The 23,730-nt window shown below is 40.9% G+C and overlaps 1 protein-coding gene across 1 annotated transcript in view; it reads left to right on the top strand.

Annotated features, from left to right (window-relative positions):
- The window catches only part of ITK (IL2 inducible T cell kinase), a 59,673-nt gene that overhangs the window by 4,304 nt on the left and 31,639 nt on the right, over positions 1-23,730 (top strand). Inside the window, exons 2-5 of the mRNA XM_007077590.3 lie at positions 15,870-15,974; positions 17,575-17,656; positions 19,448-19,576; positions 22,856-22,896. Coding sequence (XP_007077652.2) covers positions 15,870-15,974; positions 17,575-17,656; positions 19,448-19,576; positions 22,856-22,896 — 357 coding nt within the window. The remainder of the gene's footprint in view (positions 1-15,869; positions 15,975-17,574; positions 17,657-19,447; positions 19,577-22,855; positions 22,897-23,730) is intronic.

The raw sequence follows: 23,730 nt of genomic DNA, 5'->3' as shown, positions 1-23,730 counted from the left end.
CTAGAGCGGACACCAGAGTCTGTCACATGCCGTCTTCCCTCTCAGTTCGTGTCCCTTTTTCTCCCATCTCTCTGGGATCCAGCTACATAAGATTTGCTGTGACTTTAAGTCCCTCATTTTGAATGTCGCTTGCCCCGGGAAGCCTTCCTTGATTTCTCCAGACTAGGCCATCTACTCCTGTTATGCTCTGCCTTAGCAATGCCTACCCTCTCTTTGGAGCACATCCCAGACTCGTAATTACCCACTTATTAACGTGATTGCTGTGCTAATGTCACTCCCCCAGCCCACCCTCCATTAGATTATAAGCTTTATGAGAGCCAGCACCCAATTTGGTAAAGATGGCAGCATCAGTGTTTATAACAGCGCCTAGCACATACTACTCACTCATGCATTATTTGTGGAAGGAAGAAAAGGAGGGAAAGAGCAAGGACATGAGGGATAGACATACCTTTGGAGAGGTTAGAGTTTCACAAATGAACTCCTGATAGAACAAGGCTCAATTCCAAGAGTAGAGAACAAAGCAAGTTATATAGGACTTCAAAAGGAAGAGTTCTGGCTGTAAGAGTCAGCAAATAAGACTCCCCGGAGTTAGAAATTCATGTCCCAGCCTTAAAAGAGGAAGAGGAGGATTCAGGAGGTTGGAATTTTAAGAGGTGGGTCAGAGAGGCACATGCAAGAACCAGCAGGTGGGCCAGCCCTCCACCCACACCCCGCTACTCTGTTCTCTTTTTTCTTCCTTCTTTCCCTGTTTCTCTTCTACAGTTAAATTCTTTGTCAATAATACTCTTAGAGCTACCTGAGCTTTTTTGCTTGAGACTTGCATCAGCCACAGTCTCTTTCCACCTCATTCCTACGTAATCCTGTTGCCTTCTGGCTGGGTTTTCACTGACACTCAAGGCTCCATACAGTTTATTATCCATGCGACACCTAGAATGAACTTTTAAAATGATCTTACAATAAATGATAAATCAGATCTTACTCTCTACTTTTAAGCCTTCCATGGCTGCTTAGAGTATTTAAGGAAATTCTCAGCTATGGCCTACAAGACTCTTCATCTGGGGGTCCTTATCTGCATATCCTATTTCGTTTCACACCACATTCCTGTTACTCACCAGGCTTCTACCACATCTGCCTTCTTCCTGAACCTTGAGCACTCCAAGCTCATGCTCACTCTAGGGACTTTGGACAGGCCAGGACTAGGGGGAGGCAACTGAGGGATACACTTAGGGGGTGCTTGCTCTCAGAGCCTGCAAATGCAGGGTCTTTGCATTAGCTGTTCCCACTGCCAGGAACACCTCAGGTGTTTGCAGGACTGATTCTGAGCTGTCAGCCCAGAGCCCAACGTGGGGCTCGAACTCACGGACCGCGAGATCATGACCTGAGCCGAAGTCGGCCACTTAACCCACTGAGCCACCCAGGCGCCCCAGGACTGATTCTTTATTGTTTCCATCTCTTTAAATATTTTCCCAGGATCCTGTTTCTTTCCTTTTCTTCTCCTTTCTTTTCATTTCTTTAGCACACAGATACTTCAATATATCAGTATCTGCATGTACCTATTGGGTTTACTGATGTGCTTCCCTGTTTGTTTTCTGTCTGTGCAGCCCCTGGGATGAGAGCAGGAGGACCTTGCTCATCACTGCATCACCAATACCTAGAACAGTGCAGGGTGCATAGTACGTGGTCGATAAATACCCAATAAATGAACAAAGATCACAAAACTCAAATTGAATTCCAAAGAGCATCTTGGAGCTAAAAATGTGGGCATTGTCTAGCTAGGCAAAGAGAAGTAAGGATCCAAGGCAAAGTATTTTGCAATTCAGGCCACTCAAGGCCAAAAACATGCGGTTTCAATGTCTACCTTAATGGATTTTTTTTGTGAACTGATTTTTGCCTTTATGATGTGATGTTGATGTTTTATGGAGAAAGCTAGTGGATGGAGAGTTTCTATTTTGGAGGCAAATACTCCCACATTAAAATTAAATTTGATTCCTACTGCTCAGGGGCTGGTGCATCCATCAACCAGCATTTCAGTAAAAATAGGCCACGGAGCAACACTATAAATGTAAGGGCTCGGTTTTTGACTCAGTCTGGGAGAAAGGTTTAACTGTAAAACACAAGAGCTTGGTTTCTTGAACTATGAGGTCTATGTAAAACAAGACATCTTCATAACAAACTCAGAAATGGGCCTCACAGAAAACTGTTTTAAAGCTCTTCTCAAGTTTTCATAGGTCAAATAGGTAAATCCTTATCTCTCCATTTTCTTACCCAACTAGTAATAAGTTATTCCACTTCATAAGTTATTAGGGCCTACTGAAGAAAATAAATCTTCCAGGACCCAATTTTCATCCAGAGGTCCGTCTGGGTTTGACTTCATGACACTATGGGGCTTCACTTAAAGTGATCCAGGGACGGAAACAGAAGCTCTGAAATGGCTTTCCATGTATCTAAAATTCCCTTTTTAGATCCGATGTCTGCTCAGTTCCTTGAAATTTCTGTAAATTTGTCAGGATTTTAATTAAATAAGAACCTGATCGAAAGTCTCGTTTGTCATATAATTCCCATTAATGTTAAGGTATTCATAAGCAAGCTCTTTGCTACATATTCCTATTTTAATATTTACAAAGTCATAGAAATTACACCTACTTGTTATAAAAATTGAAATATAGGACTTTCCCCCCCAACTACATATATTTGTGCTAAAGTTTTATTATTATCATCATCATCATTATTATTTTACCATAACAGAAATTCTAATTAAAAAAAAAATAGTAACAATAAGTAGAAAATATACACATAAATAGTAGTCTCAAGGCAGTGGCAGAGCACATCACAGAGCACATCTTTCCACTAATACTGTGGTGCTAGATATAGTTGTTTGATAATCAAAGAAACAACATTAGAGAAGCCACTCTCAGCAGCATCCCATTATTTTAAACCTAACACTGTATCAAGGAAATGTTTCTTTTTTGGTATGTAAAGTTTCATTCATTTGTTCAGCAAGCATGTCTTGACATCTACTATGTGCCATGCTTCAGGCTACATGCCAAGAATATGGTGATAAATAACAGAGGAAAGGTGTCTGCCCTCACAAGCTTAGCTAGTAGAGAAGGCAGACAACCACAAGTACATAAATATATGGGGCAGATACAGACAGTGGTAGGTTCTGTGGAAAGACTAAGCAGGAGCTGGCGCTGAGTTGGGAAGAAGGGTAGCCAGAGAAGGAATTTATAGCCAGGCTAGGGCCTGGAGGATGAGAAAGATCTAGTGACCTGAAGAAATGAAGAAAAGCATTTCAGGCACAGGGCACGGCCAGCGTGAAGCTTGTGAAGTAGGAAAAGGCTTGGCCTGTGTACGGAACAGAGAAGTGAACATACTGAGTTCAAGAGAGGGGTTCTTGCTGACATCCTATAACCTCCCTCTTCTGGGGATACTTTGTCTGGAATCCTCCTCCTGCATGTCTTGGTGGAAAGGTGCTCAGGGCCAACCTGGAGCTCATCCAGCCATTAGCAAGCAGCAAAGACGAAAAACCGATTAGAATCAGGTTGAACCCACTTTGATTAATCACAAGAGACAGAGCAGCAAATGTTCATATACTCACACTATTTTAAAAAATTAATGAAATAGTTATGCAGAAGTATTCTCTGTAACTCTTTTGTCTACAGGCATCAATTTACAGTCTCTGTGAGAATGACCTGTGCTCTTACGTACACATAAATTTCATGTAGTTCTAATCATAATGCATGACAATTTTATATTCTACTTTTTTCATTTGTTCTTTTATAGATACATTTCTACTTATCTACATGGTCCCAAAGTAATCATTTTTTCATACATATGATTTTTTTCATGATTGAACTAGTTCACTTCAGAGAGATACTTATCTGTTCTACATACTTGAAAAAAATGATGAACTTGTCATCAATTCTTTGTCATCTATTCTTTGACATTCAGGTTGTTTCTGGGTATGAACATGTTTCAGTCAGAACTCTGAAAAATGCTAATATACCTAACATAAACCTGTCTCCTTTTAAAAATCAGGTCCTTAGGATAGAATACCACATTTGTCATAAAATAAGATTATTTTATGGCCTCTATCATTTGCTGCTACATCATCTTACAGAGATTGAAGCAATGCATGCAGCCACCAGAAGTTACCAGAACCATTAGGGAAGACTGTGTTTCTAAGAAGGAACTTAGGAAAACCAAAGAATCCCATTGTTGTGGTGATTTTTCAAGTGCACTATTTTTATAGACTTTGAATGTTACGGTGAGAAAGGGGGAAGATACGTAATTTTTTATACTATACATGGATCAAATGATTTGATATAAAGTCAGTCATATATATGTACATGAACCCACCATACATGTAGCAGGATTTAACAAGTGCCAAAAAGCTTCCTACTTTGCAAAAGATCCCCATTTTGTTGATGAGAAAGGAGAGGCTTAGAGTAGCTAAGTATCTTTTCCTAGGCCACACATCTGGGACAAACATTAAAAGTTAGATTAAATGTATTTTCAGATCTAAGCTTGTTTGGGTTTGAGGAGTCTTAGCAGCCATGGTGGCTGAGAAGAGAGAGTTGGGCCAAGGGTTCATTGGTGAGTTTCAGTGAACAACACTGTATAATAGAGGTCTGGAGCAGGGCCCCCCAAGTTTACCTGAATGACAGCACAACAATATCATTGACAACAATAACTAGCATCACTGCAAGAAGACTGAACACATTCCTATGAATTTTCTCATGTAACCCTCACAGTTCTCTGCAGAAGCTAAAAGTAATATTCTGTTTTAGAGAGGAAGCAATTGAGACATGGAGAAGTTCAGAAATTTGCCCAGGGTCACAGTAGTGGTAGTAAGTGTTAAAAACAGCATCTTTCCTTGGGCTTTGGTAATTCCCTATACGTTGATCCCACTAACATATGCTTTTCTTTTTTTTTTTTTTTAATTTTTTTTTAATGTTTATTTATTTTTGAGACAGAGAGAGACAGAGCATGAACGGGGGAGGGGCAGAGAGAGAGGGAGACACAGAATCGGAAGCAGGCTCCAGGCTCTGAACCATCAGCCCAGAGCCCAACGCGGGGCTCGAACTCACGGACCGCGAGATCGTGACCCGGGCTGAAGTCGGACGCTTAACCGACTGAGCCACCCAGGCGCCCCTAACATATGCTTTTCTGATATCATTTTGGTTTCCCTAGTAGTATCTCCAAGAATTCTCTGCAAAACTGATAAAAGCATCTTGGCCAGTCTGTTTCTCACTGCAAGGTTGCGAATTCGCCAGTCACTTGTGATTTTGCAGAGTGTGTTCCTGTCCACCGGACTCTGTGAGCTGACAAAAATGAGTTCCTGACCTTATAAACCTGAGGCTCTGCTCCTGGGGTGACCTTTGCCAAGGAAAGATGCTGTATGAACCTCAGCTCTGTTTAGTTTACTGGACTAGCCATTCATAAGTACCCCTCATTGGGCACTTTCTGAGAATAACATCCTGGGAATGTTATACCCAGAGTGATAATACAGGAAAAAGACCACCAAACAGGGCTATAAGCCAGGACCAAGGGCCCAGAAAGTGAGATCGAGGGCACTAATACCAAATGTAGCCACTTTTGCAGTCCATGCTATGGCCAATTTCATGTATAGTGACCCAATTAAGTGTTTCCCAAAGTGGGGTACCACTAGGTGCACTCTAGATGGTACATGGACAGATCTGGTTCTGACATTTTTTAATTTAATACTTATATATGTATGTTTATTATAATTTACTTCAGAAAAAAAGTATTTTTAAACATATGGTGGTGATTTAAAACTTCCCTTTAGAGTAAATTTGTTGAGGTGAAAAATCAATCCATTTAAATAATAACATTAAGTCCATGGTACCAGTTGGTGGAACTACACAATGGTGGAGAGCGCGCGGGTGGGTTGCAAATGGAAGATTGGAAACACAGAATCCACGGAATAGCAACATGAATCACCATTCATGATTCTTTGCTTTAAAATAGCAGACACTTAGTCTGTTCAGAGAGTGAAATGTAATAATCCCCCTGGACATTTAGAGGCACAGGTGCATCCACAAAGACCAGAGCACTTGGAAAGGTGAACATAGAAGAGACAGGCAAAAGAGATCCTCTCAGACCCCCTGCTCTACCTAGAAAGCTGTGAGTCAGGGGCAAGTGAGCCTGCAATCACAAGCTGTCTGACCTCCAAATTTATCTGAACTCCAGAGAAAGTTATTCTAATTTTTTATAAATCTCAATGACATTAGGTTAGTGCTGTTCACTTTGCTTTCATCTGTGTTGCAAATTAATATTAATGCACAAAACAGAACTGCTGGTGGAATGAACTCTTGCCCCCTTGCCTGTGTGCCTGTTGGACTTCAGGTCTCTTTATTAGTAGCCACTTTTTCAGGTCATCTTCTGCAAAATATAGACTAACTTTTAAAAAAAATTCATGAATAGATAATACATTCACATACATTTTTTAAAAAAACAGTTACAAAATGTTATGAAATGGCCAACTCCCACCTTTATCCTAAGCCACAGCGCTTCAGTGCCTGAAAGCAACCAATATAATCAATTTCCTATCAGTTCTTCCAATGATACTTTATGCATACATATGTAAACACAAATCAGTATTCTTCTTGTCCTCCTTTTTATGCAACAGTAGCATACTCTATGTGACATACTTCTTAGCTTTTCTTTTGGTTGGTTAGCAATACTTCTTGAAGATCAAACCATACCTATATGCAAAGAGCTTCTTCATTCTTTTTTGTGGATGCATAATATTTCACTGAATGGATAAAAAGTTACCTTAATGATGGACATTCAGTCTGTTTCCAATTTTTTTTTTTTTTGTCATTGCAAATGACAAGGAATGAATAACCTCATCTTTATGTCACTTTCAGTATGTCTGTAACAGGTGATTTTGCCCATCTTTGGCAATGCCTGGAAATTTTTTCATTTTCATAACTAAGGAGGGGAGTGCTACTGACATTTTTGGGTAGAGTCCAGCATGCTGCTAAGCCTTCTACAAGGCACAGGACAAACTCACAACAAAGGATTATCCAGCCTATGTTGTTAATAGTGCCAAGGTTGGGAAACCTTGGTCTATAGATAACATTTCCAGAAGTAGAATTGCTATGTCAAAGGATATTTGCATCTGTTATCTCATTGAACATGACCAAATTATTCTCCGTAGAGGTTGTGCCAATGAACATTCCCCAGGGCCACATGTGAGATGCTTGCTTTATCAAAACCTCACCAACACCATTACCATACGTTTTGATCTTTGCAAGTCTGACAGGTTTAAAAAATGGTATCTCGGTATCAATTATTTGCATTTCTGTTTTCATAGTAAGTTTGAGCCTTTTTTCCTATATTTAAGAACAATTTATATTCCTTTTCCCATTTCTTCATAATGTTGTTAATATTTTCCTTAATAATTTGTAGGAGCTCTTTATTAGCTCAGCCCTTTGTGCAGACTGGTTTTGACCTATCTTTTCATTGTCAAGAGATTTGCATCCACCTGCCAATCATTCTGGAAATCTTATTCAAATCAATCCTATCAAGAGTTTTGTCATAGGGTTCACACACAACACTTTCTGCTGCACACTTAGTCTAACCTGCTGTTCCTTCAATCAACCAATTAACAAATATTCGTTGATCATCACCTCTGTGCTAGGGTTATTTTCTGAAACGTAGTGAGGTTGTTATTAATTTATATGCTTTGGCTACTGACTCTCCAATGTTTGAAAGGCATATAAAAAAATATAGTTTCAAATTCATTAGAAATCTCAAATGGCCTATTCTGGAAAGAAGGAGGGTTTTGAAAAAGCATTCACAGAACAAAGACAAAATGTGCAGAGAACCTTGAAGATTTACTTCAGCACCCACTTCTTGCTCTTGGTTTCTATATAAGTCCTTTTCTCTGCTCACTTTTGAAAACAAATTTAAACAAAAATGCTTTTGAAAGACTAGGACCACTATATCTTTATCTAACATAAACGAGACCTAGAAATTATTCCTGAAGTATTGCTTTACTTCTAAAATAAATATACCCACATAAAAGCATATGGAATCTATGAAGAAAATGGTTATCACCCAAGAAGAAGATGAGAGGGGCGCCTGGGTGGCTTAGTCGGTTGGGCGGCCGACTTCGGCTCAGGTCATGATCTCGCGGTCCGTGAGTTCGAGCCCTGCGTCGGGCTCTGTGCTGGCAGCTCAGAGCCTGGAGCCTGTTTCAGATTCTGTGTCTCCCTCTCTCTGACCCTCCCCCGTTCATGCTTTGTCTCTCTCTGTCTCAAAAATAAACAAACGTTAAAGAAAATTAAAAAAAAAAAAAGAAGAAGATAAGAGGACCCGTCGTGAACTTGAACCTCCATGGATAAAGAAGAAAGAAGAGCAGGTGACAGGGGCTGCCTGGCTGCCACTGACTGCTAATGGGGTCAGGAGGCTACAAGGGCAAAAAGCTGCATCATTTTGCACACCCAGCATTCGATGTGTACCCCTCAGCCCTCTCCCACAGAAATCTGCAAAGTTGTAGTACAGGGTGGTGTTTTTAAATTTCTGACTGCTTTAAAATATTATTTTCACTTTTCTGCTTAGTAAATTTACATGCTCCCTGCAACAACTTCAAATATTACCGAAACATCACACTTACCCTGTCAAAGTCGGCTACAGTGCCACCCACGAGGGAGAGCCAGTATTAGCAGGGTTCCTTCTTGTATTATTTGAGTTTTGCATTTACTATTATGCATTTTATTATTTCTCTTTCCAAAAATGCAGTGAGGCTCCATCTTTTGCTCTGCACCTGCTTTTTTCAGTTAATGTATACATTTTTGTTCCTCCATGTAGACCTCTTTGTTAACGGCTACAGGATGGATGAACCATAACTAATTTAACCATTTGTCTATGGATGAATATTTAAGGTTCTCTAGGTTTTTTTTATTGAAACAAATAAGGCTGTTATGAATTCCTTCTCCCTACACCTTGATATATTTTGAACAAATGTTCCTATAGGATAAATCCTATAAGGAAAACACATTTGTTTATATTTCAATTAACTGTTTTTAAATATAATAAATACAAGTTCGTGGTACAAAAGTGAAAGAGTATAGAAAGATATGAGGTTGAAAGAAAGCTCTCTTCCTACTGCCAAACACCAGAACTGTTCCCACAAGTATTTGCTCTTAACAGTCTCTTGTGAGAAAGGCCACTCATACTTTTAAGAAAGATCCCAAATTTCCCTCTGGAAATTGTACAAGAGTATAGTCCATTTTCTTTCTTTCTTTTTCTTTCTTTCTTTCTTTCTTTCTTTCTTTCTTTCTTTCTTTCTTTCTTTCTTTCTTTCTTTCTTTCTTTCTTTCTTTCTTTCTTCTCTCTTCTTGCTTTTTCTTCCCTTTTAGGGTAAAAGCCTCACTTTTGTTTTTCTCTTGGAGAGTCAGGGTGATATACTACGAACAAGATGGACGACTTTAAGGGTAGCTAGAGTGTTTTCCCCACAGCACAACCAGCCTCATTAAAAACCACACTGTGAAAAGCTGAGGTGAGGAAAGCCAGTTGACTCTGGTTTAGCTATGACTAAAAGGTGTTACAGAAAAGAGGAAAGGAAAGAAGGCTGGTGTGGGATGGATCAGAGTTTCCTAACTTTAAGTCAGCCCAGGAGCCTCAAAATATGCTCCCTTAATTTCAGATACTCCCAGAATTGCAAAGATTCATGGAGGTAGGTCCAGATGAAGACAGGTTGGGATGGGGGCGGGGAGGGGAGAGGAGCCAGCAACAGCGAATCACAAATTGCACTAGTGTTTTAGAAGAAACTGGTGTTTTCCATTGAGATACTAATGATCACATCTTTATTGGGTATTAGGCAACGTGCTGGGTACCTTTGCACAGCTCAGGTCACAGTAACCCTGAGAGGCAGCTGTCAATAATCTCATTACACCTTAAGAACTAAAAGAACTAAGCCCAAAGAACTAAGCCAAGTTTGCCCTATGTTACTTGTCACCGCAGAGATTTCAAACCGTGGCGTTTGTGAGTTCTGAATCTCTGCTCTTCTCCCCTGCAGAGACAAGGTACCCTTTGTCATAAAAGACAGAAAGCTGAGCTGGGAAACTGGGAGCAAATTCAGGGGCTACCTTGACCATGTGTTGCAGAGAGGATGAAACTAAAACTCAGGAAGACCCCTCAAGTCAAGTGTAGAACTGGCATTCTGCTGTGGGGGAGGCACAGGGGAATAACCCTCAAATCAGTGACTTAAGTTTCATCTCACATGACATCAATTTTAATTTCAATGGTGTCATTGCGCCATTTCACATTTGTACAATATACTACACTCTGGAAGAGGCATTGAGCAAAATATATGAAATGCCTTGTTCAAATCATCACCAGTAAGACTTTCTAATCATAAAGAAACTCTGATAAAGGCAGTATGTGGCTACTTTTACAGTGTGATCCGGGAAAGTCTTAGATGTCTCACTCCCCCCTTTGAAAAATATTCTCTCCCTTAATGCCCAAAATTCAATTATCAAAGCTCCTTCCTGGCCTCAGTTTCTAATATCTGTCCTAATCCAAACTCCTCTGAAACAAGCCAACCTTTAATCTATCAGTGAGTTAAACCTTTGGAGAATGACCATTTGAGGAAGGTTTTGACAGGCGAGTTTGAAGAAAAGCAGAAAGCAAAAGCCCTGGAAGAGGAAATGCAACACGGTCGGGAGACCAGGAAACAGGCCCCTTTTCATTTTGCAAGTAATTTGATTTTACAGATAATTTGCAAATTAAATGACTCCAAAATGTCAAAATCACCAGTGTCGCCAGTTAAAAATTAATGTTGCCCTTCCCAAATGGTGGCTCCTAGTTCCATATTTGCCCAAAAGAAAATCACTCCCAAAATGTAGACACAAGAGAACAAGGTCTTATTTTGGGGGGAAGCAAAGGAAAGGAAAGTGGGTAACTTAACTTGAGTGATTGGTTTGTTATGTGAATGAAGTTTATTTTGCTAGTAGGTTTATGTGGCTTTTTTATAAGTCCTCTAAGTTAGCTCAATGATTCAGGGACGATTATTATTCTCACTTTAAAAACAACAAGGCAATTGAGAAGTTGAGATACTTGCCTCAGATTGCACAGCTGGTCAGGCAGATGCAGGTCTACTGGACCTGAAAGTTCCAGTCGTCGCCCATTCTGCCTCTCCAAAGCAGAAAGCTGAAGTTCTGCTGTTTTTCAGATACCTTTCTTAGGTATCAGACACATCGCGTCTCACTGTCGTACCTGCTGGACTAGCCAAACAGCCAAGGAGCCACTGTTATAGGAGTGAAGTGGAGGGAATTATTCTGAGGAAGCAGAGAATGTGTTCTCCCTCTCAAATCCAGCATAAGCATTGCACAACCAAATAGGGCACAAATGTCTGCTGGGTCACAGCTTGGCGCATTGATCGTGCAATTGATTGTTCCCTGTGGGGAGTTCGGAGAATGAAAATCTCCTGTGGGAGGTTGGGGGAAGAGCAAGAGCCACGAAACACATTAGTTAAGCACTCAGGCTCTGGGGTCCTAGGCTTGGGCTTGTATCCTGCCCTCCTGCTTAGTAAGAGACTTGGCCTCCCTGAACCTCAATTTCCTCACATGCAAGGTGGGGCAATGATACTTTGCAGGATCATGGGATTAAATTGGCTCTGGCCCGTTGAGTGCCCGAGGTATAAGAAGTGCTCAAAAATGTTAATTGTCCTTTCTTTTGGTTTTGTTCCCTGCCTCTCTCTTTGAAACTCACAATCTAAAATTCTATTTTATACAATATATTAACATAAAAAGAAAGGGGATATAAAAGCTGCTGGCACAAGCTTGCCTTTGTGCAAATATGTGGGCACCAGCATCTTGTTGGATTCTGTTTGACACACGTCAGGTGTCCAGGGAGAAGCTTTGGAATATGAGGACACTGTAGCTTTGAACATGGCTGAGAAAAAAGACCAAGCCAAGTGAGGTCCTGCGACTTTCACCCCAAGTGATATAGATGGAATGACAAGAATGAGGGCAGGTTTTACTTGGTGTCTTTCTTTCCCTGATGGCTCTTATGTGGTTTCCTTGGAAAGGTTACCCTGGAATTTTTTCAGAAATAGCACAGTTGTTTGGGATGATTACAGGCAATCACCATTTCTCAGAGATGAAACTGTGTTTAGCTCACGGACCAGCTACTCCCCAGGACCCAGCTGGGGGGGATGCACAGCCGGTCTCTTGTTTTTCACATATCCGATCTTGAGAGATTTGAGGACAACTGACCTCAGGGCAGCCATTTAGGATGAAGAGTGAGTTTTGATGGTGAAATGTGAAATCCATTCCTACTGAAGAATAAACCTGACCTGACGGTCAGCTTACCTGACAGGCTGTTAAAACACAATGCCTCTTAAAATCCTTGTTTAAAGTCAATGAATATTAAGAGATCAAAGGATATAATGTAAGGTTAGAGGAGAACACTTTCTTGGGTATCTTGAAGCTGCACTGTCCGATAATGGGGCCAGAGCCGCGTGTGGCCACTGAGCACTTGAAATGTGGCGAGTCCAAATTGAGATGTCTTGTATAATACACGATTTCAAGGACTTAGCAAAAAAGTAATGTAGCTCATTAATTTTTTTATGTTGATTACACATCGAACGAATATTTTAGATATAATGAGGCAAACAAAATATGTTCTTAAAATTAATTTCATGGTTTCTTTTTTTGCTTTCTTTTAATGTGCTACTAGAAAACTTTAAGTTACACGTATGGTTCACATTCTGCTATTATTAGGCAACACTGCTTTAGAACTCGCACACAGAACTTTTATCCCTACTCACAACTCTGGTTAATACTTACCTCCACTTTATACCCTGGTTATGATGATCCCAGGCTAGTAACAACCATTACATACCCAAAACTTTGCTACCCTGGGACTTTTGCTCTTGTTGTGAACTTTACACAGGGTACTTACAACCACCCTCCCCACCAGACTTCATGTCTGGATCCTTTTTCAACTGTTTGATCTTTTCTCAAATGTCCTCTCTCCAGACAGGCCTCCCCTGTCCACAAGTTGGTCACCTCAACCTATTCCATTCTCTTTATAGCACTTGTTTCATTGCCTGCCTTCTCAACAAGACTGGGAGCTCCTTTACATAGTCTACCAAGTTCATCTATTTCCTGCTCTCAGAACAGCACCTAGTTTGTAGCTGGCTCCCCAGTAAATATTTCCTGAGTAGATAAATGCATTAGCCTTATACCTGACTGAGATTGTTTAAATTGTGTTTCAAAGTGGTGCCCTTTGTTCATATCATTCTGACTGAGCATCTGTTGTAGGCTTGTCGCTATGCCTTAAAGATTCGGTGATAGATGTCCTGGTTTCTCTCTCAGGGAGCACAGGACTTAGTGGGTTCCAAGGACAAACATGTCTGCAAACAGAGTTGTCATATTACTGTCATGAGCTTTTTGTTGCATTTCATTATATATACTACTAAGGAAACAATGCAATAAAGGTCAAAAAACAAGATAACCTCAAAACTGAGCCTCCCTGTTTACCCATAGCAACAGAAGGTTGTTGAAAAGGTAACTCCCTTGTGCTCTTCTGTTTTTGAAAAACAGATTAACCATCGCCAACAACTATGATTATGGGCAGGACCAAGGCATGTATTTCTGGCTGTGGAAGACTCTAAATGAGAAGATATTTTGAGCCCAAAGGACACATGTTTTCAGAGGTTTTTAAGGGAAAACTGACCTTTTAATATATCCTTAGGTTACAAAAGCAAGCTGTAGACCACTATGTGAATCAGATGCTTGTTTTTGTTTGTATATATCCTATAAATGTGTGTGGGAAAGACAAATGCATTCCAAATGGTTAAACTTGGGTACCTCAAGGTTGTGGAGAAGAGTGGAATAATATGAGACTATAAATACTTTCTTAACATACTTCCATACTATTTTACACAGATAAGTTTTATACTTGAAGAATTAAGTATTTTTTAGAAAGAAAATTTAAAAAGAAGCACCACAAAGCCTCCTTGTATTTGACAGAGGATGCTTTTCACCTCTTGACTTTTTTTTTAATCTCACTTCTGTGCCTTAGCTGCTAAAGCAAAGGCCAGCAAACAGGCTGGGTATCAAAAATTAGGAAGTACAGACCGAGCTCTCTTCTGGAGAATTTTACGATGTCATGACTCTCTTACCATAGTTAGGATTTCCTTAACCTCTTTAGTTGGGAGAGTACCCTTTATCGAGGGCACCTATTATAAGCCAAACAATTTGTTTACATACACCCATTTTATTCCCCAAATAATCTTTACAAGGTAGGCATTACTATCTTCACTTAGTGGATGTAAAAATTGAAGTACAGGAAAGTGAGATGTGTTGTCCAAGGTCACATTGCTAGTTAGAGGCTGAGCCAACTTTGCAGAGAAGGACTACAAAAACAACTAGAAAACAAGTAACAAGATGGCAATAAGTACATACCTATCAATAATAACTTAAATATAAATGGTCTAAATGCTCCAATCAAGACATAGGGGGACAGAATGGATAAAAAAATAAAACTCATCTGTATGCTGCCTACAACACTCACTTCAAAACCAAAGACACATAAAGACTGAAGATGAAGGAATGAAAAAAGATATTCTATGCAAATGGACATGCACATACACAAAATTCCGGGGTAGCAATACTTACATTAGTCAAAATAAGACTTTAAAACAAAAATGGTAACAAGAGACAAAGCAGGACATTACACAATGATAAAGGAACCAACAATGAGCGAATATAACAATTGTAAAAATCTATGTATTCAACATTGGAGAACCTAAATACATAAAGCAGTTGTTAATAGACATAAAGAGAGAAATTGACAGTAATACAATAATAGTTGGGGACCTTAGCATCTGACTTACATCAATGGATAGATCATCCAGACAGAAAATAAAGAAGAAAACAGAACTTAACTTTGAACCTAGCCCTTTCCAACTTTTGCCCAATTCACCACCATTTTTACCTTTTTCTAAGAGATAAGGTATAACAAAGTATTTTGCAACAGTTCCATATCTGAATTAAATTCTATTCTCAATGCAAGCCTAATTCCAGGCACTTGAGAAAAGCTTCTGCTCCACAAAAACTTTTCCCTAACTAGCCTTCCTTGGAGCCTGATAGTTCACAATAGAATCTGTCCCATTGGGTAACATCCCCTGGAATCCACTTTCCAAGTACAAGGACCCTTAGAATTGAGTAACATGTTTATAGCATCATTATAAGTCATGACTGTCGCATGACCATAATGTAAATTAATTACCAAGGAAAGAAATCTAGCAAACTTCCAAGGAAATGAGACATGGGACCAGATGATGGGGCTGTGAAGAAGAGGTAGTTATAGAGCAGAGTCAGAAATGTCCTACAGAAGTGTCATTGTGGGATTGTGAATAAATAAAAGGGACCTGGAGAATCCGTATGTAGAAAAGAAAGGTGCCACTGAAAGTATACATCACCATGCAGGACATGCCTGAATTCAACTACTGTGCTAATAAGGCACAAAACAGAGAAAACAGGCACATGTATAGTTGGTTTCCTATACTGCACTACCCACCCCAGCTACAAGTTCTACAAATGCCGCTGTTTGTCACAAGGTCACTGAGATATAAGGTGCCTTTGCTCAATGAGTTAAAATCAGTGACCCCATTAGAGACAATTAACAGGGCAGTTTCTCCCAGGAGTTGGCTCAGAGTGTCTCTCTTAGGCACTAAGGGCCAAGAAGTAACTTCTGGATACATGGGGGATTAGTTTACAAAGCTAACGGATCTTATCTATAGAGTAGTGGATTTCTACAACCAACCTGGACAAAAATATGGTCTTCTCTCTTCTTTAAATGGAATGTGCTTTTTCTCCCCACAGAAAAAGCGCACATTGAAGGGCTCCATTGAACTCTCCCGAATCAAATGTGTTGAGATTGTGAAAAGTGACATTAGTATCCCATGCCACTATAAATATCCATTTCAGGTAAGTCCACTATGCCTGAGATTGCTAGTTTCCCATTCCTCGCATGATGGTTGAAAGTCTCAGTCATTGTAATAGAAGGTAGACCAGGGATGACTCTGATCTATAGTTAGGTCTTAGACTAAACCAGAAGAAAGCTACTGTGTTCCTTCAATTATTGATTCACTCATTCCTCAAATCACAAAATTTTGAAAAGGTGTAATTCCTCATTTCTCTTTCTCTCATGTCTTCCCTGCTTCAACAAAAGTCCCAATTCTCTGCCCCTAGAGCAAAGAAAAAAATATCAAAGGCCCAAGCCTAATACTCTTAAGCCTAATACCATTTACTTACAGTAGCCACTAGCTACAGGTGTATGTTTAATATTTAGATGTAAATTAAATTAACCAATATTGAAAATTCAGTTCCTGAGTCACACTAAGCCCACTGAATGGATGAACATTTCACATGTTCAATAGCTATGTGCTGGATAGCACAGATTATAGAATGTTTTCATCATTGCAAGAAGTTCTACTGGACAGAGTTGGTAAAGGTTATCTCTGGTCTTTAGGTCATGACATTGTCCAAATTTGGCATCACTCTTGGCATCTATGACTCTGAAGGAGTGGATATCTCTTTGTACATTCTAGGGTACGGTTCCTCTTTGCCAATTTGAGGGGTAAATATCGCATTTTTAATGTGATATAGAAAAGGATTCTTTTCCTACTAGAAAGTTGACCTCTGTGAATTGAAATATTTAGTAATTAAAGTGAATAACATGTATTTTCCTGTCATTAAAATTCCAATTAAAAATAAGTTCATGAGAAAAAGCTGGTGAATTTCAAAGAAGATCTATAGTTTAGTTAATCATTTTGGACCAATGTCAACTTCCTGGTTTGGAAACTGTGCTACGGTTCTATAATCATTAGGGAGAGGTGGGTGAAAAGAACACAGGGATCCTGTACTATTTTTGGAACTTCTTGGGTGTCTTATATTATTTCAAAATAAGAAGCTTTTAAAGTCTCAATTGTAATTTTTTTCATCTAATATCTTACTCTTTCATATGACAGAAAGATTTTGTTAATCACTTAAAAATTAATATGAGAGGGGCTCCTGGGTGGCTGAGTCGGTTAAGCGTCTGACATCGGCTCAGATCATGATCTCACAGTTTGTGGTTTCCAGTCCTGTGTTGGGCTCTGAACTGACAGCTTGGAGCCTGGGGCCTGCTTCAGACTCTGTGTCTCCTTCTCGTTCTCTGTCTCTGCCTGTCCCCTTCTTGTGTTCTCTCTCTTTCTCAAAAATAAATAAATAAACATTTTTTTAAAAAATTAGTATGAGAAATAAATATGCTGTCACATGGAGAGCTTTTTCTCCAGCTATTTTAATTTAGCAATTGCTTACCGGCAACATGGAATCTCAGACAAGTAGTCTGAGCTGTGGAGATTCACCCTGTGTGAATTCAAATATTTGGATAAAAAGGACACCAGTCCCCTAATTGCCCAGATGTTTGCCTTTATGATGACAAACACCTGAGGGCCCACTCTTGACCCAGTAAGCTAGATGGGCCTGCTATCAATCATCCTGCTCTCTGGGCACACTGCTCATCTTGGACTCTGTGTACCTCCAGGTTGTGCATGACAATTACCTCCTGTATGTGTTTGCTCCAGACCGTGAGAGCCGGCAACGCTGGGTTCTGGCCCTTAAAGAAGGTAATAACTCCCCTATGCAAATCGGTCCCTGAGATCCCTTGATCCTCTAGCAGGCTTGGACTCCGTAGTAAGATCAAGGACAGCTGACGGTCAAATATTTCTCACTTTTGGTGTTGGTGTTGGATCCCAACTTTTCACCCTGGGCCCAAGAGGCAACAATCAGTACCATGTAGGGTCGAACAAATCCAGTCTACCACCTGTTTTTATAAAGCTCCAAGCTAAGGAAGTTTTTTGTATTTTTAAATGGTCGTATGTTAAAGGATTATAGAAGTACCTCCATAATATATCGATTTTGCCTGCTGCTGAACAAAACCTAAAATATTGACCATCTGGCCCTTTAAGAAAAAGTTTGCCAACTCCTGGTCTAGTGGGAATAATAAGAGGATGGGCCCTTGAGTTAGATGACCTGAGTTTGAATCCTGGCTCTGCCACTTACTAGCCATGTGTGCGTAGGCAACTGCCTCAGCTGCTCTGTGCTTCAGTTTCCCCATCTATAAAAAAGGAAAGGAGGAGGGAATGATAATAATAGTACCTGCCTCCAGACCTGCTGTGAGTAAAGCCCTCGGAACTAGCCTGGCCCATCGCTGGCACCCCATAAATGTTAGCTAACTTTAAAAGCTTTCAGATCATCAGGAATGGTATTTCTTAAGGCTCACCTTGCTGGCAGCATAATTAGAACCAGCACAGCGTTTGGGTATACGTGACATGTGCAGCCAGTCTGCTAAGGTGAAAATCCCAGCTCTGCCAATTATTAGTATGTGACCTTGGGCAAGTTCCCTGACCTTCCAGTGTCTTCATTTCTACATCTACAAATTCTGACTTGTAATAATCAGACACAGGGTTATTGTAAGAAATAAATGAGTTAAGACATGGCAGACACTTAGAATGAAACGCAAAGAAAGAACTCAATTAGTAGTCCTGTTACTTAGCCTGAAGCCCTGGGTTTGCAGGAGAAGTGGGTTCAGATATTAATCTGTCTCTAAGTAGCTATGAGGACTAAGAATAAGCAAGCCATTTGGAATCTTGAGAGCCGTGATGCCTCTATCTGAAAATGAGAATAAAAATACAATTCTTATCTTCTTCCAAGTTTGTTGTCTCAAATAGGATATGAACAGACAAGCGCTGCGTAAGCTGGAGAATATTCTCAAGTCATGAGGCTCAGAATAAACACTGAGTAAAAAGTTATCAAAAGGACCCCAACTATGTTCATTGGCCATTCTCCCTCTGCGTAGGGGTTTACTCACAGGATATTAAAGCTGGAAGGAGCATTTGAGATGGTCTATCGAGTTCTCCACTTTTTAGATTTCTTTTTTCTTTCAGCAGGAGAACCTCTTTTTTTTTTTAATCTTGCCAAAATCTAACTTTAAAGCCACAAAGCTAGAAGGGATAAAAGCAAAATTCCTGTGGTTGAAGGGGGGAGAGATGAAGGGGCAGGAATCCCTCCCGCTCAGTCTTCCCATTGCCCCTTGGGCACTTCTGTGGGGCCCACTGATCCAGTCTAAGAATCTCATTGCACCGTGGGGAAAATGAGGCTCAGATGAGGGTGTTGCCCAATCTAGGGACACACAATTAACCCCAGGTCAGACAAGAACCCAGACCTGATGATGACCACATCCAACACATACTCTTCCATAAATGTACATGCTTGGGCAAAAGGCTATTTTTGTGACTATTCCAGGTACTATTCACTCAGGCTCACACAGCAGGGTCCAATCTCAAGGAGTTGAGAAGTTGGTTGTCCTTGATAGAATAACCTGACATAACTCTTCTGCTGGTGCCAATCTCTTTCAGAAACAAGGAACAATAACAGTTTGGTACCCATGTATCATCCTAACTTCTGGATGGATGGGAGGTGGAGGTGCTGTGCTCAGCTGGAGAAGCTCGCAGTGGGCTGTGCCCAGTACGATCCAACCAAGAATGGTAAGAGACTGGGAATTCCCTTTCTTCTTGTAGAATGACCGACCTCTCTAGTAGGAGGAAGTAAAAGCTCTCAGCTTCCCATCATCACGGGTGTCGAGGATTGAATACAAAATTCTGCATCTTCAGAACTGTTGGAGGGAAATCATCCGCCTCTAACACTAGTCTGTTGATCTGTTTCCACTTCAAACCTTATGTCTTTATAGCTCCTTGCTACTAAAAGTGTGGTCCTTGGACCAGTAGTGTCAACATCATCTGGAAGCTAGTTAGAAATGTAAATTCTCTGGCCCCATCCCAGGTGCCAGATCAAAATTTGTGTTTTAACAAGATACCCTGGAGATTTGTGTGCAAAGTAAGTTTGGGAAGCACTACTATATAACCCGCAAGTTAGAAAATGTGAATGGCGTGGTCTACTTAAATCTCAAGTTGTAGAGAAAGCCTCAAACGTATAGAATATTATTTATTTGTTACAGTAGCACCACATCACAGACATGCTTAATTATACCAGCTCAACTTTATACACTTGGAGGGGAAGAAAGTAAAATCAAAAGCTGTCTATTGTACTCTGTGGCTTTTCACTGCGTCCCCTTCAAATTTGCCGTTTATCTCCATAACCTCAGAGAAAAGGAGGCCACGGCCTAAATACAAAATGAAAACAAAAGACATTGTTTCTGGTCCTTGGAGGTCCAAGGCTCTGGAACTCACGGTTGGTGTGTAACTCGGTTTTCTCTTCTGTGATGGCTCTGGGACCTGACCTTTCAATGAAGTGCAACTTCACTTGCAAGCACTTTTACACATGATGTGCTCGCATTCCTCACAGTCATCTGGGGTAGATGTGTGAGGTCACAGAAACAGAACGCCTTGAGCAGTTTGGAATGCTCAAGGTCACACAGGGAGAAGTGCTCTGTAAAGGCGTTGTTGAATAGGAATGATGGATTGTGTGAATTGTTTTGCTTCCATTCCCCCCTCTTCTCAACCTCTCTTACCCTAGCCACCTTTTCTCATCTGTCAGTTTCTTTTTTGCACTAAAACCTACTACCTCGGATTGACAACCCAAGGCGGATGTGCTAAATGTAACCCATGGCTGGGTTTTCCGTGGCTTCCTGAGTCACAGCCCCCCTTAGTACCACTTTAAAAACCACCACCTCTCACCCTCCACCTTGGGAGAGAAAGTTTAAAGTTACCAATCCCATGGCCCCAAGGAACAATATATACCTAGTTTTAGAAGTCAGTGATCTTTGGCATTACCCTATGGTCTGTACTCATAAAGAGTATTTCATAAAAAAGGAACAGAAGGGTTTATATGGGTGGAATCCATCATAATAACAAGATGGCATGGGCTTTCCCCAGTGAGTGAAAGCCATTTCCAGAGCCAGAGATCTGGTCTCCAGATTCCTGCCAGCACTTTGCTGTGGGCTGTTGGATCAGTCACTCAGCCCCCAAGGGCCCTAATGTCCTCATCTCTCAAATGTTAGGGGAAGCTTTAGGGCTCCTAAGATGAAATAATCTCTAAGTCCCTTGTTAATTCTGAAATTCTTTGAATCTGTGTTTCCATTTTTCCATCTTCACCGTGCATTTTGCAGCTGTCCCTCTTCAGGGTACACAGCACTCCCCTCCACTGAGTGGTAGACATATGATTGAGGTGTGAGGAACATCTGAATGATGCACCAAGATGACAGTTGGAGAGAGCTGGTCATGCTGAACTCCTCCCACATGAACTCAGGCCTAACTGCCATACAGTCACTCTGCTAGTGGTCCTGCATTTGTGTTGCAACAATGGGGTCGTGGAAAGCTCTTAGCACATTTGCTGGCACTTTCTTATCTCTCAATAAATGGCAATTGCACCTACTCGTCTTTTTTATTTGTGGACAGAAGAATATGAAGCTGAAATATAGCAGCATGTATGTGTATGTCTGGAAAACAGCAGAGGTGGTTGGGTAAAAAAATGGACCCTGCTATACCCCATTCATTTCTGCAACCAGAACTGGCCCTGATGTCACTACATACCAACTTCACACAGAGGAAGAGGAAAGAAGGGGAGAGCAAGGCTGGAGGAAGAGATACCCTTGCAGAATGTTCAGGGCTGGAAGGAGACCAAGGCCACACAGCTCCTTCCCAGTGGAGCTAGGGTTAGAACATCAGTCTCTTGGTGCCCTGAGTTGAGTGTTGGATAGGAACCATGCTTCCTGTTATGCTTGTTTTCTTCTTCTCAGTTAATCACAAAGCCAAGTCAATACCCCACCCTGCCCGTGCTTAAAGTGTTAGCACAGGGGGTGGGTTCCCATGTCACTGTGTGGGTCTCCTCTACTCGCAATCCTGACAGTTACTGTCCAACTCAGGCAGGGATCAACTTCATGCAATGAGTCAATCTCATGCAGAGATGAGGATCTCACCACCTATTTATGGAGCCTATTCCTGTCTTACCTGTAATTATTAAATAATCCTTGAACTGAGCACAAGCCTATGTGCTGCCTCCCATGCCACACATACTCCCAGATATTTGACCTTGGTCTATTGATTCTAGGCCTGACCTTTTCAGTGCCTCAAAGGAAAAATACTGAAGGACAGAGAGGAAGAGATGAAAGGAAGGCGAGAAGAAAAGAGAGATAAAGAAGATAGGACAAAGGAGAAAAGAAGGCATAGAGGAGAGGTAAAGCGACGGAGACATGGAGACACAAACAGTTAGAGAGAGAGAGAGAGAGAGAGAGAGAGGTACTGAGTGTGTGTTGTTTGGAGAAGGCAGCAAGAACACATGCTCAGAAGTGTTAATGTAACTAAAAGTAGATTCCAGCCCTCCCAAAAAATAACTCAATGACCCCTCACCTCACCCACCCTCTCCCCAAGCCCACGGCTGCCTCAAGAAGCCAGTGACTCACTGTTACCCTGAGTCACCAATTCCCACTCTGGGGTTTAGCAGGTGGTAGGTGCCTTTGTGGAGGTCTCCTGGCCCACAGAGAAGGACACAAGCCTAATGCCTCTGTAGCAACCTTTGGATTAGGCTTTTCCTGGGAATACTAAATATGAACTTCTAGAAGTTTCTGGAATCTTCTAGAAAATGAAATGGGGAACCAAGAGGCCAAAAGAGATTTTAAAAAAAAAAAAACTGGCTCTATAAGACCGGTTTTTGTTTCTCTGTGTCTTATCATCTCCTTCTTTCTTGGCTCTTTTCTTCTGTTGTTCTCCTAAGGGCTGCTTTTCTCTGAAAAGCCCCCTGACTTTTCACCTCCGGTTGGGCACATTCGGTTTCATACTCATTTTCTTTTTATGTTTTTCTCATTTCAGCTTCAAAGAAGCCTCTTCCTCCTACTCCTGAAGACAACAGGGTGAGTGAGGATTCAAGCTCTGGGCATGATGGGCGCCCAGTGCTGCAACTGCCTGAATGCCATGTCCCCTTTGCATTTCCCCCCACCCCCAGATTTCTCATATCCTGGGCAAATACAGCAGGTTGTAGTAATTCAGCCGAAATGAACACCCTGGGTTTCTTGGACCTGTCTCATGGGTCAGTTTATGCAAAAGGACCACTCAGTTACTAAATCCTGAGTTCACTTTATTCACTCAACAAAAATTTATTGTACCAAACTGTGCATCCCCCCACCTGACCACTTTGGGGTACAATAACAGCTATCTATGAAAAATGATGTGTTCACTCCATACCTTAATTTTGATAATACTTTATATTTTTCTAAGTACTTCCATACTTTTACTATCTATTTCAAAGATATATATCTATATCTATATCTTTATGTGTGTGTGTGAGTGTACTTATATATACAGAGAAGGCCTCCTTCCCTCACTCTCCATTCTAGCCACTTCAGAGGATTATAGTTTTATTCTCATTTTAAACCTTGGGACATCAAGTCCCAAGGGAGGTTTTGAGGCTTTTCCAAGGCCATTCAGCAACTTAGTAGGTAAGTTACTAGGCAGCAGAGCTTCTGAGATGGTGGGCTTTAACTCACATGGTGGTTCTCAAAGTGTGGTCCCTGGACCAGCAGAATCAGCCTCACCTGGGAGCTTATTAGAAATGCACTGTAGATTCTCAGGCCCCACCCCACACCTACTATATTTATAACTCTGGGAGAGGGGCCCAGCCACCTGCAATTTAATAAACCTCCAGGTGATTCTGTGGCACACTGAAGTGGGAGAAACACTCCTCTAAT

The sequence above is a fragment of the Panthera tigris genome, chromosome A1 (genome assembly GCF_018350195.1).
Source record: "Panthera tigris isolate Pti1 chromosome A1, P.tigris_Pti1_mat1.1, whole genome shotgun sequence".
NCBI lineage: Eukaryota > Metazoa > Chordata > Mammalia > Carnivora > Felidae > Panthera > Panthera tigris.
This window is presented reverse-complemented; position numbering and strand designations above follow the sequence as displayed.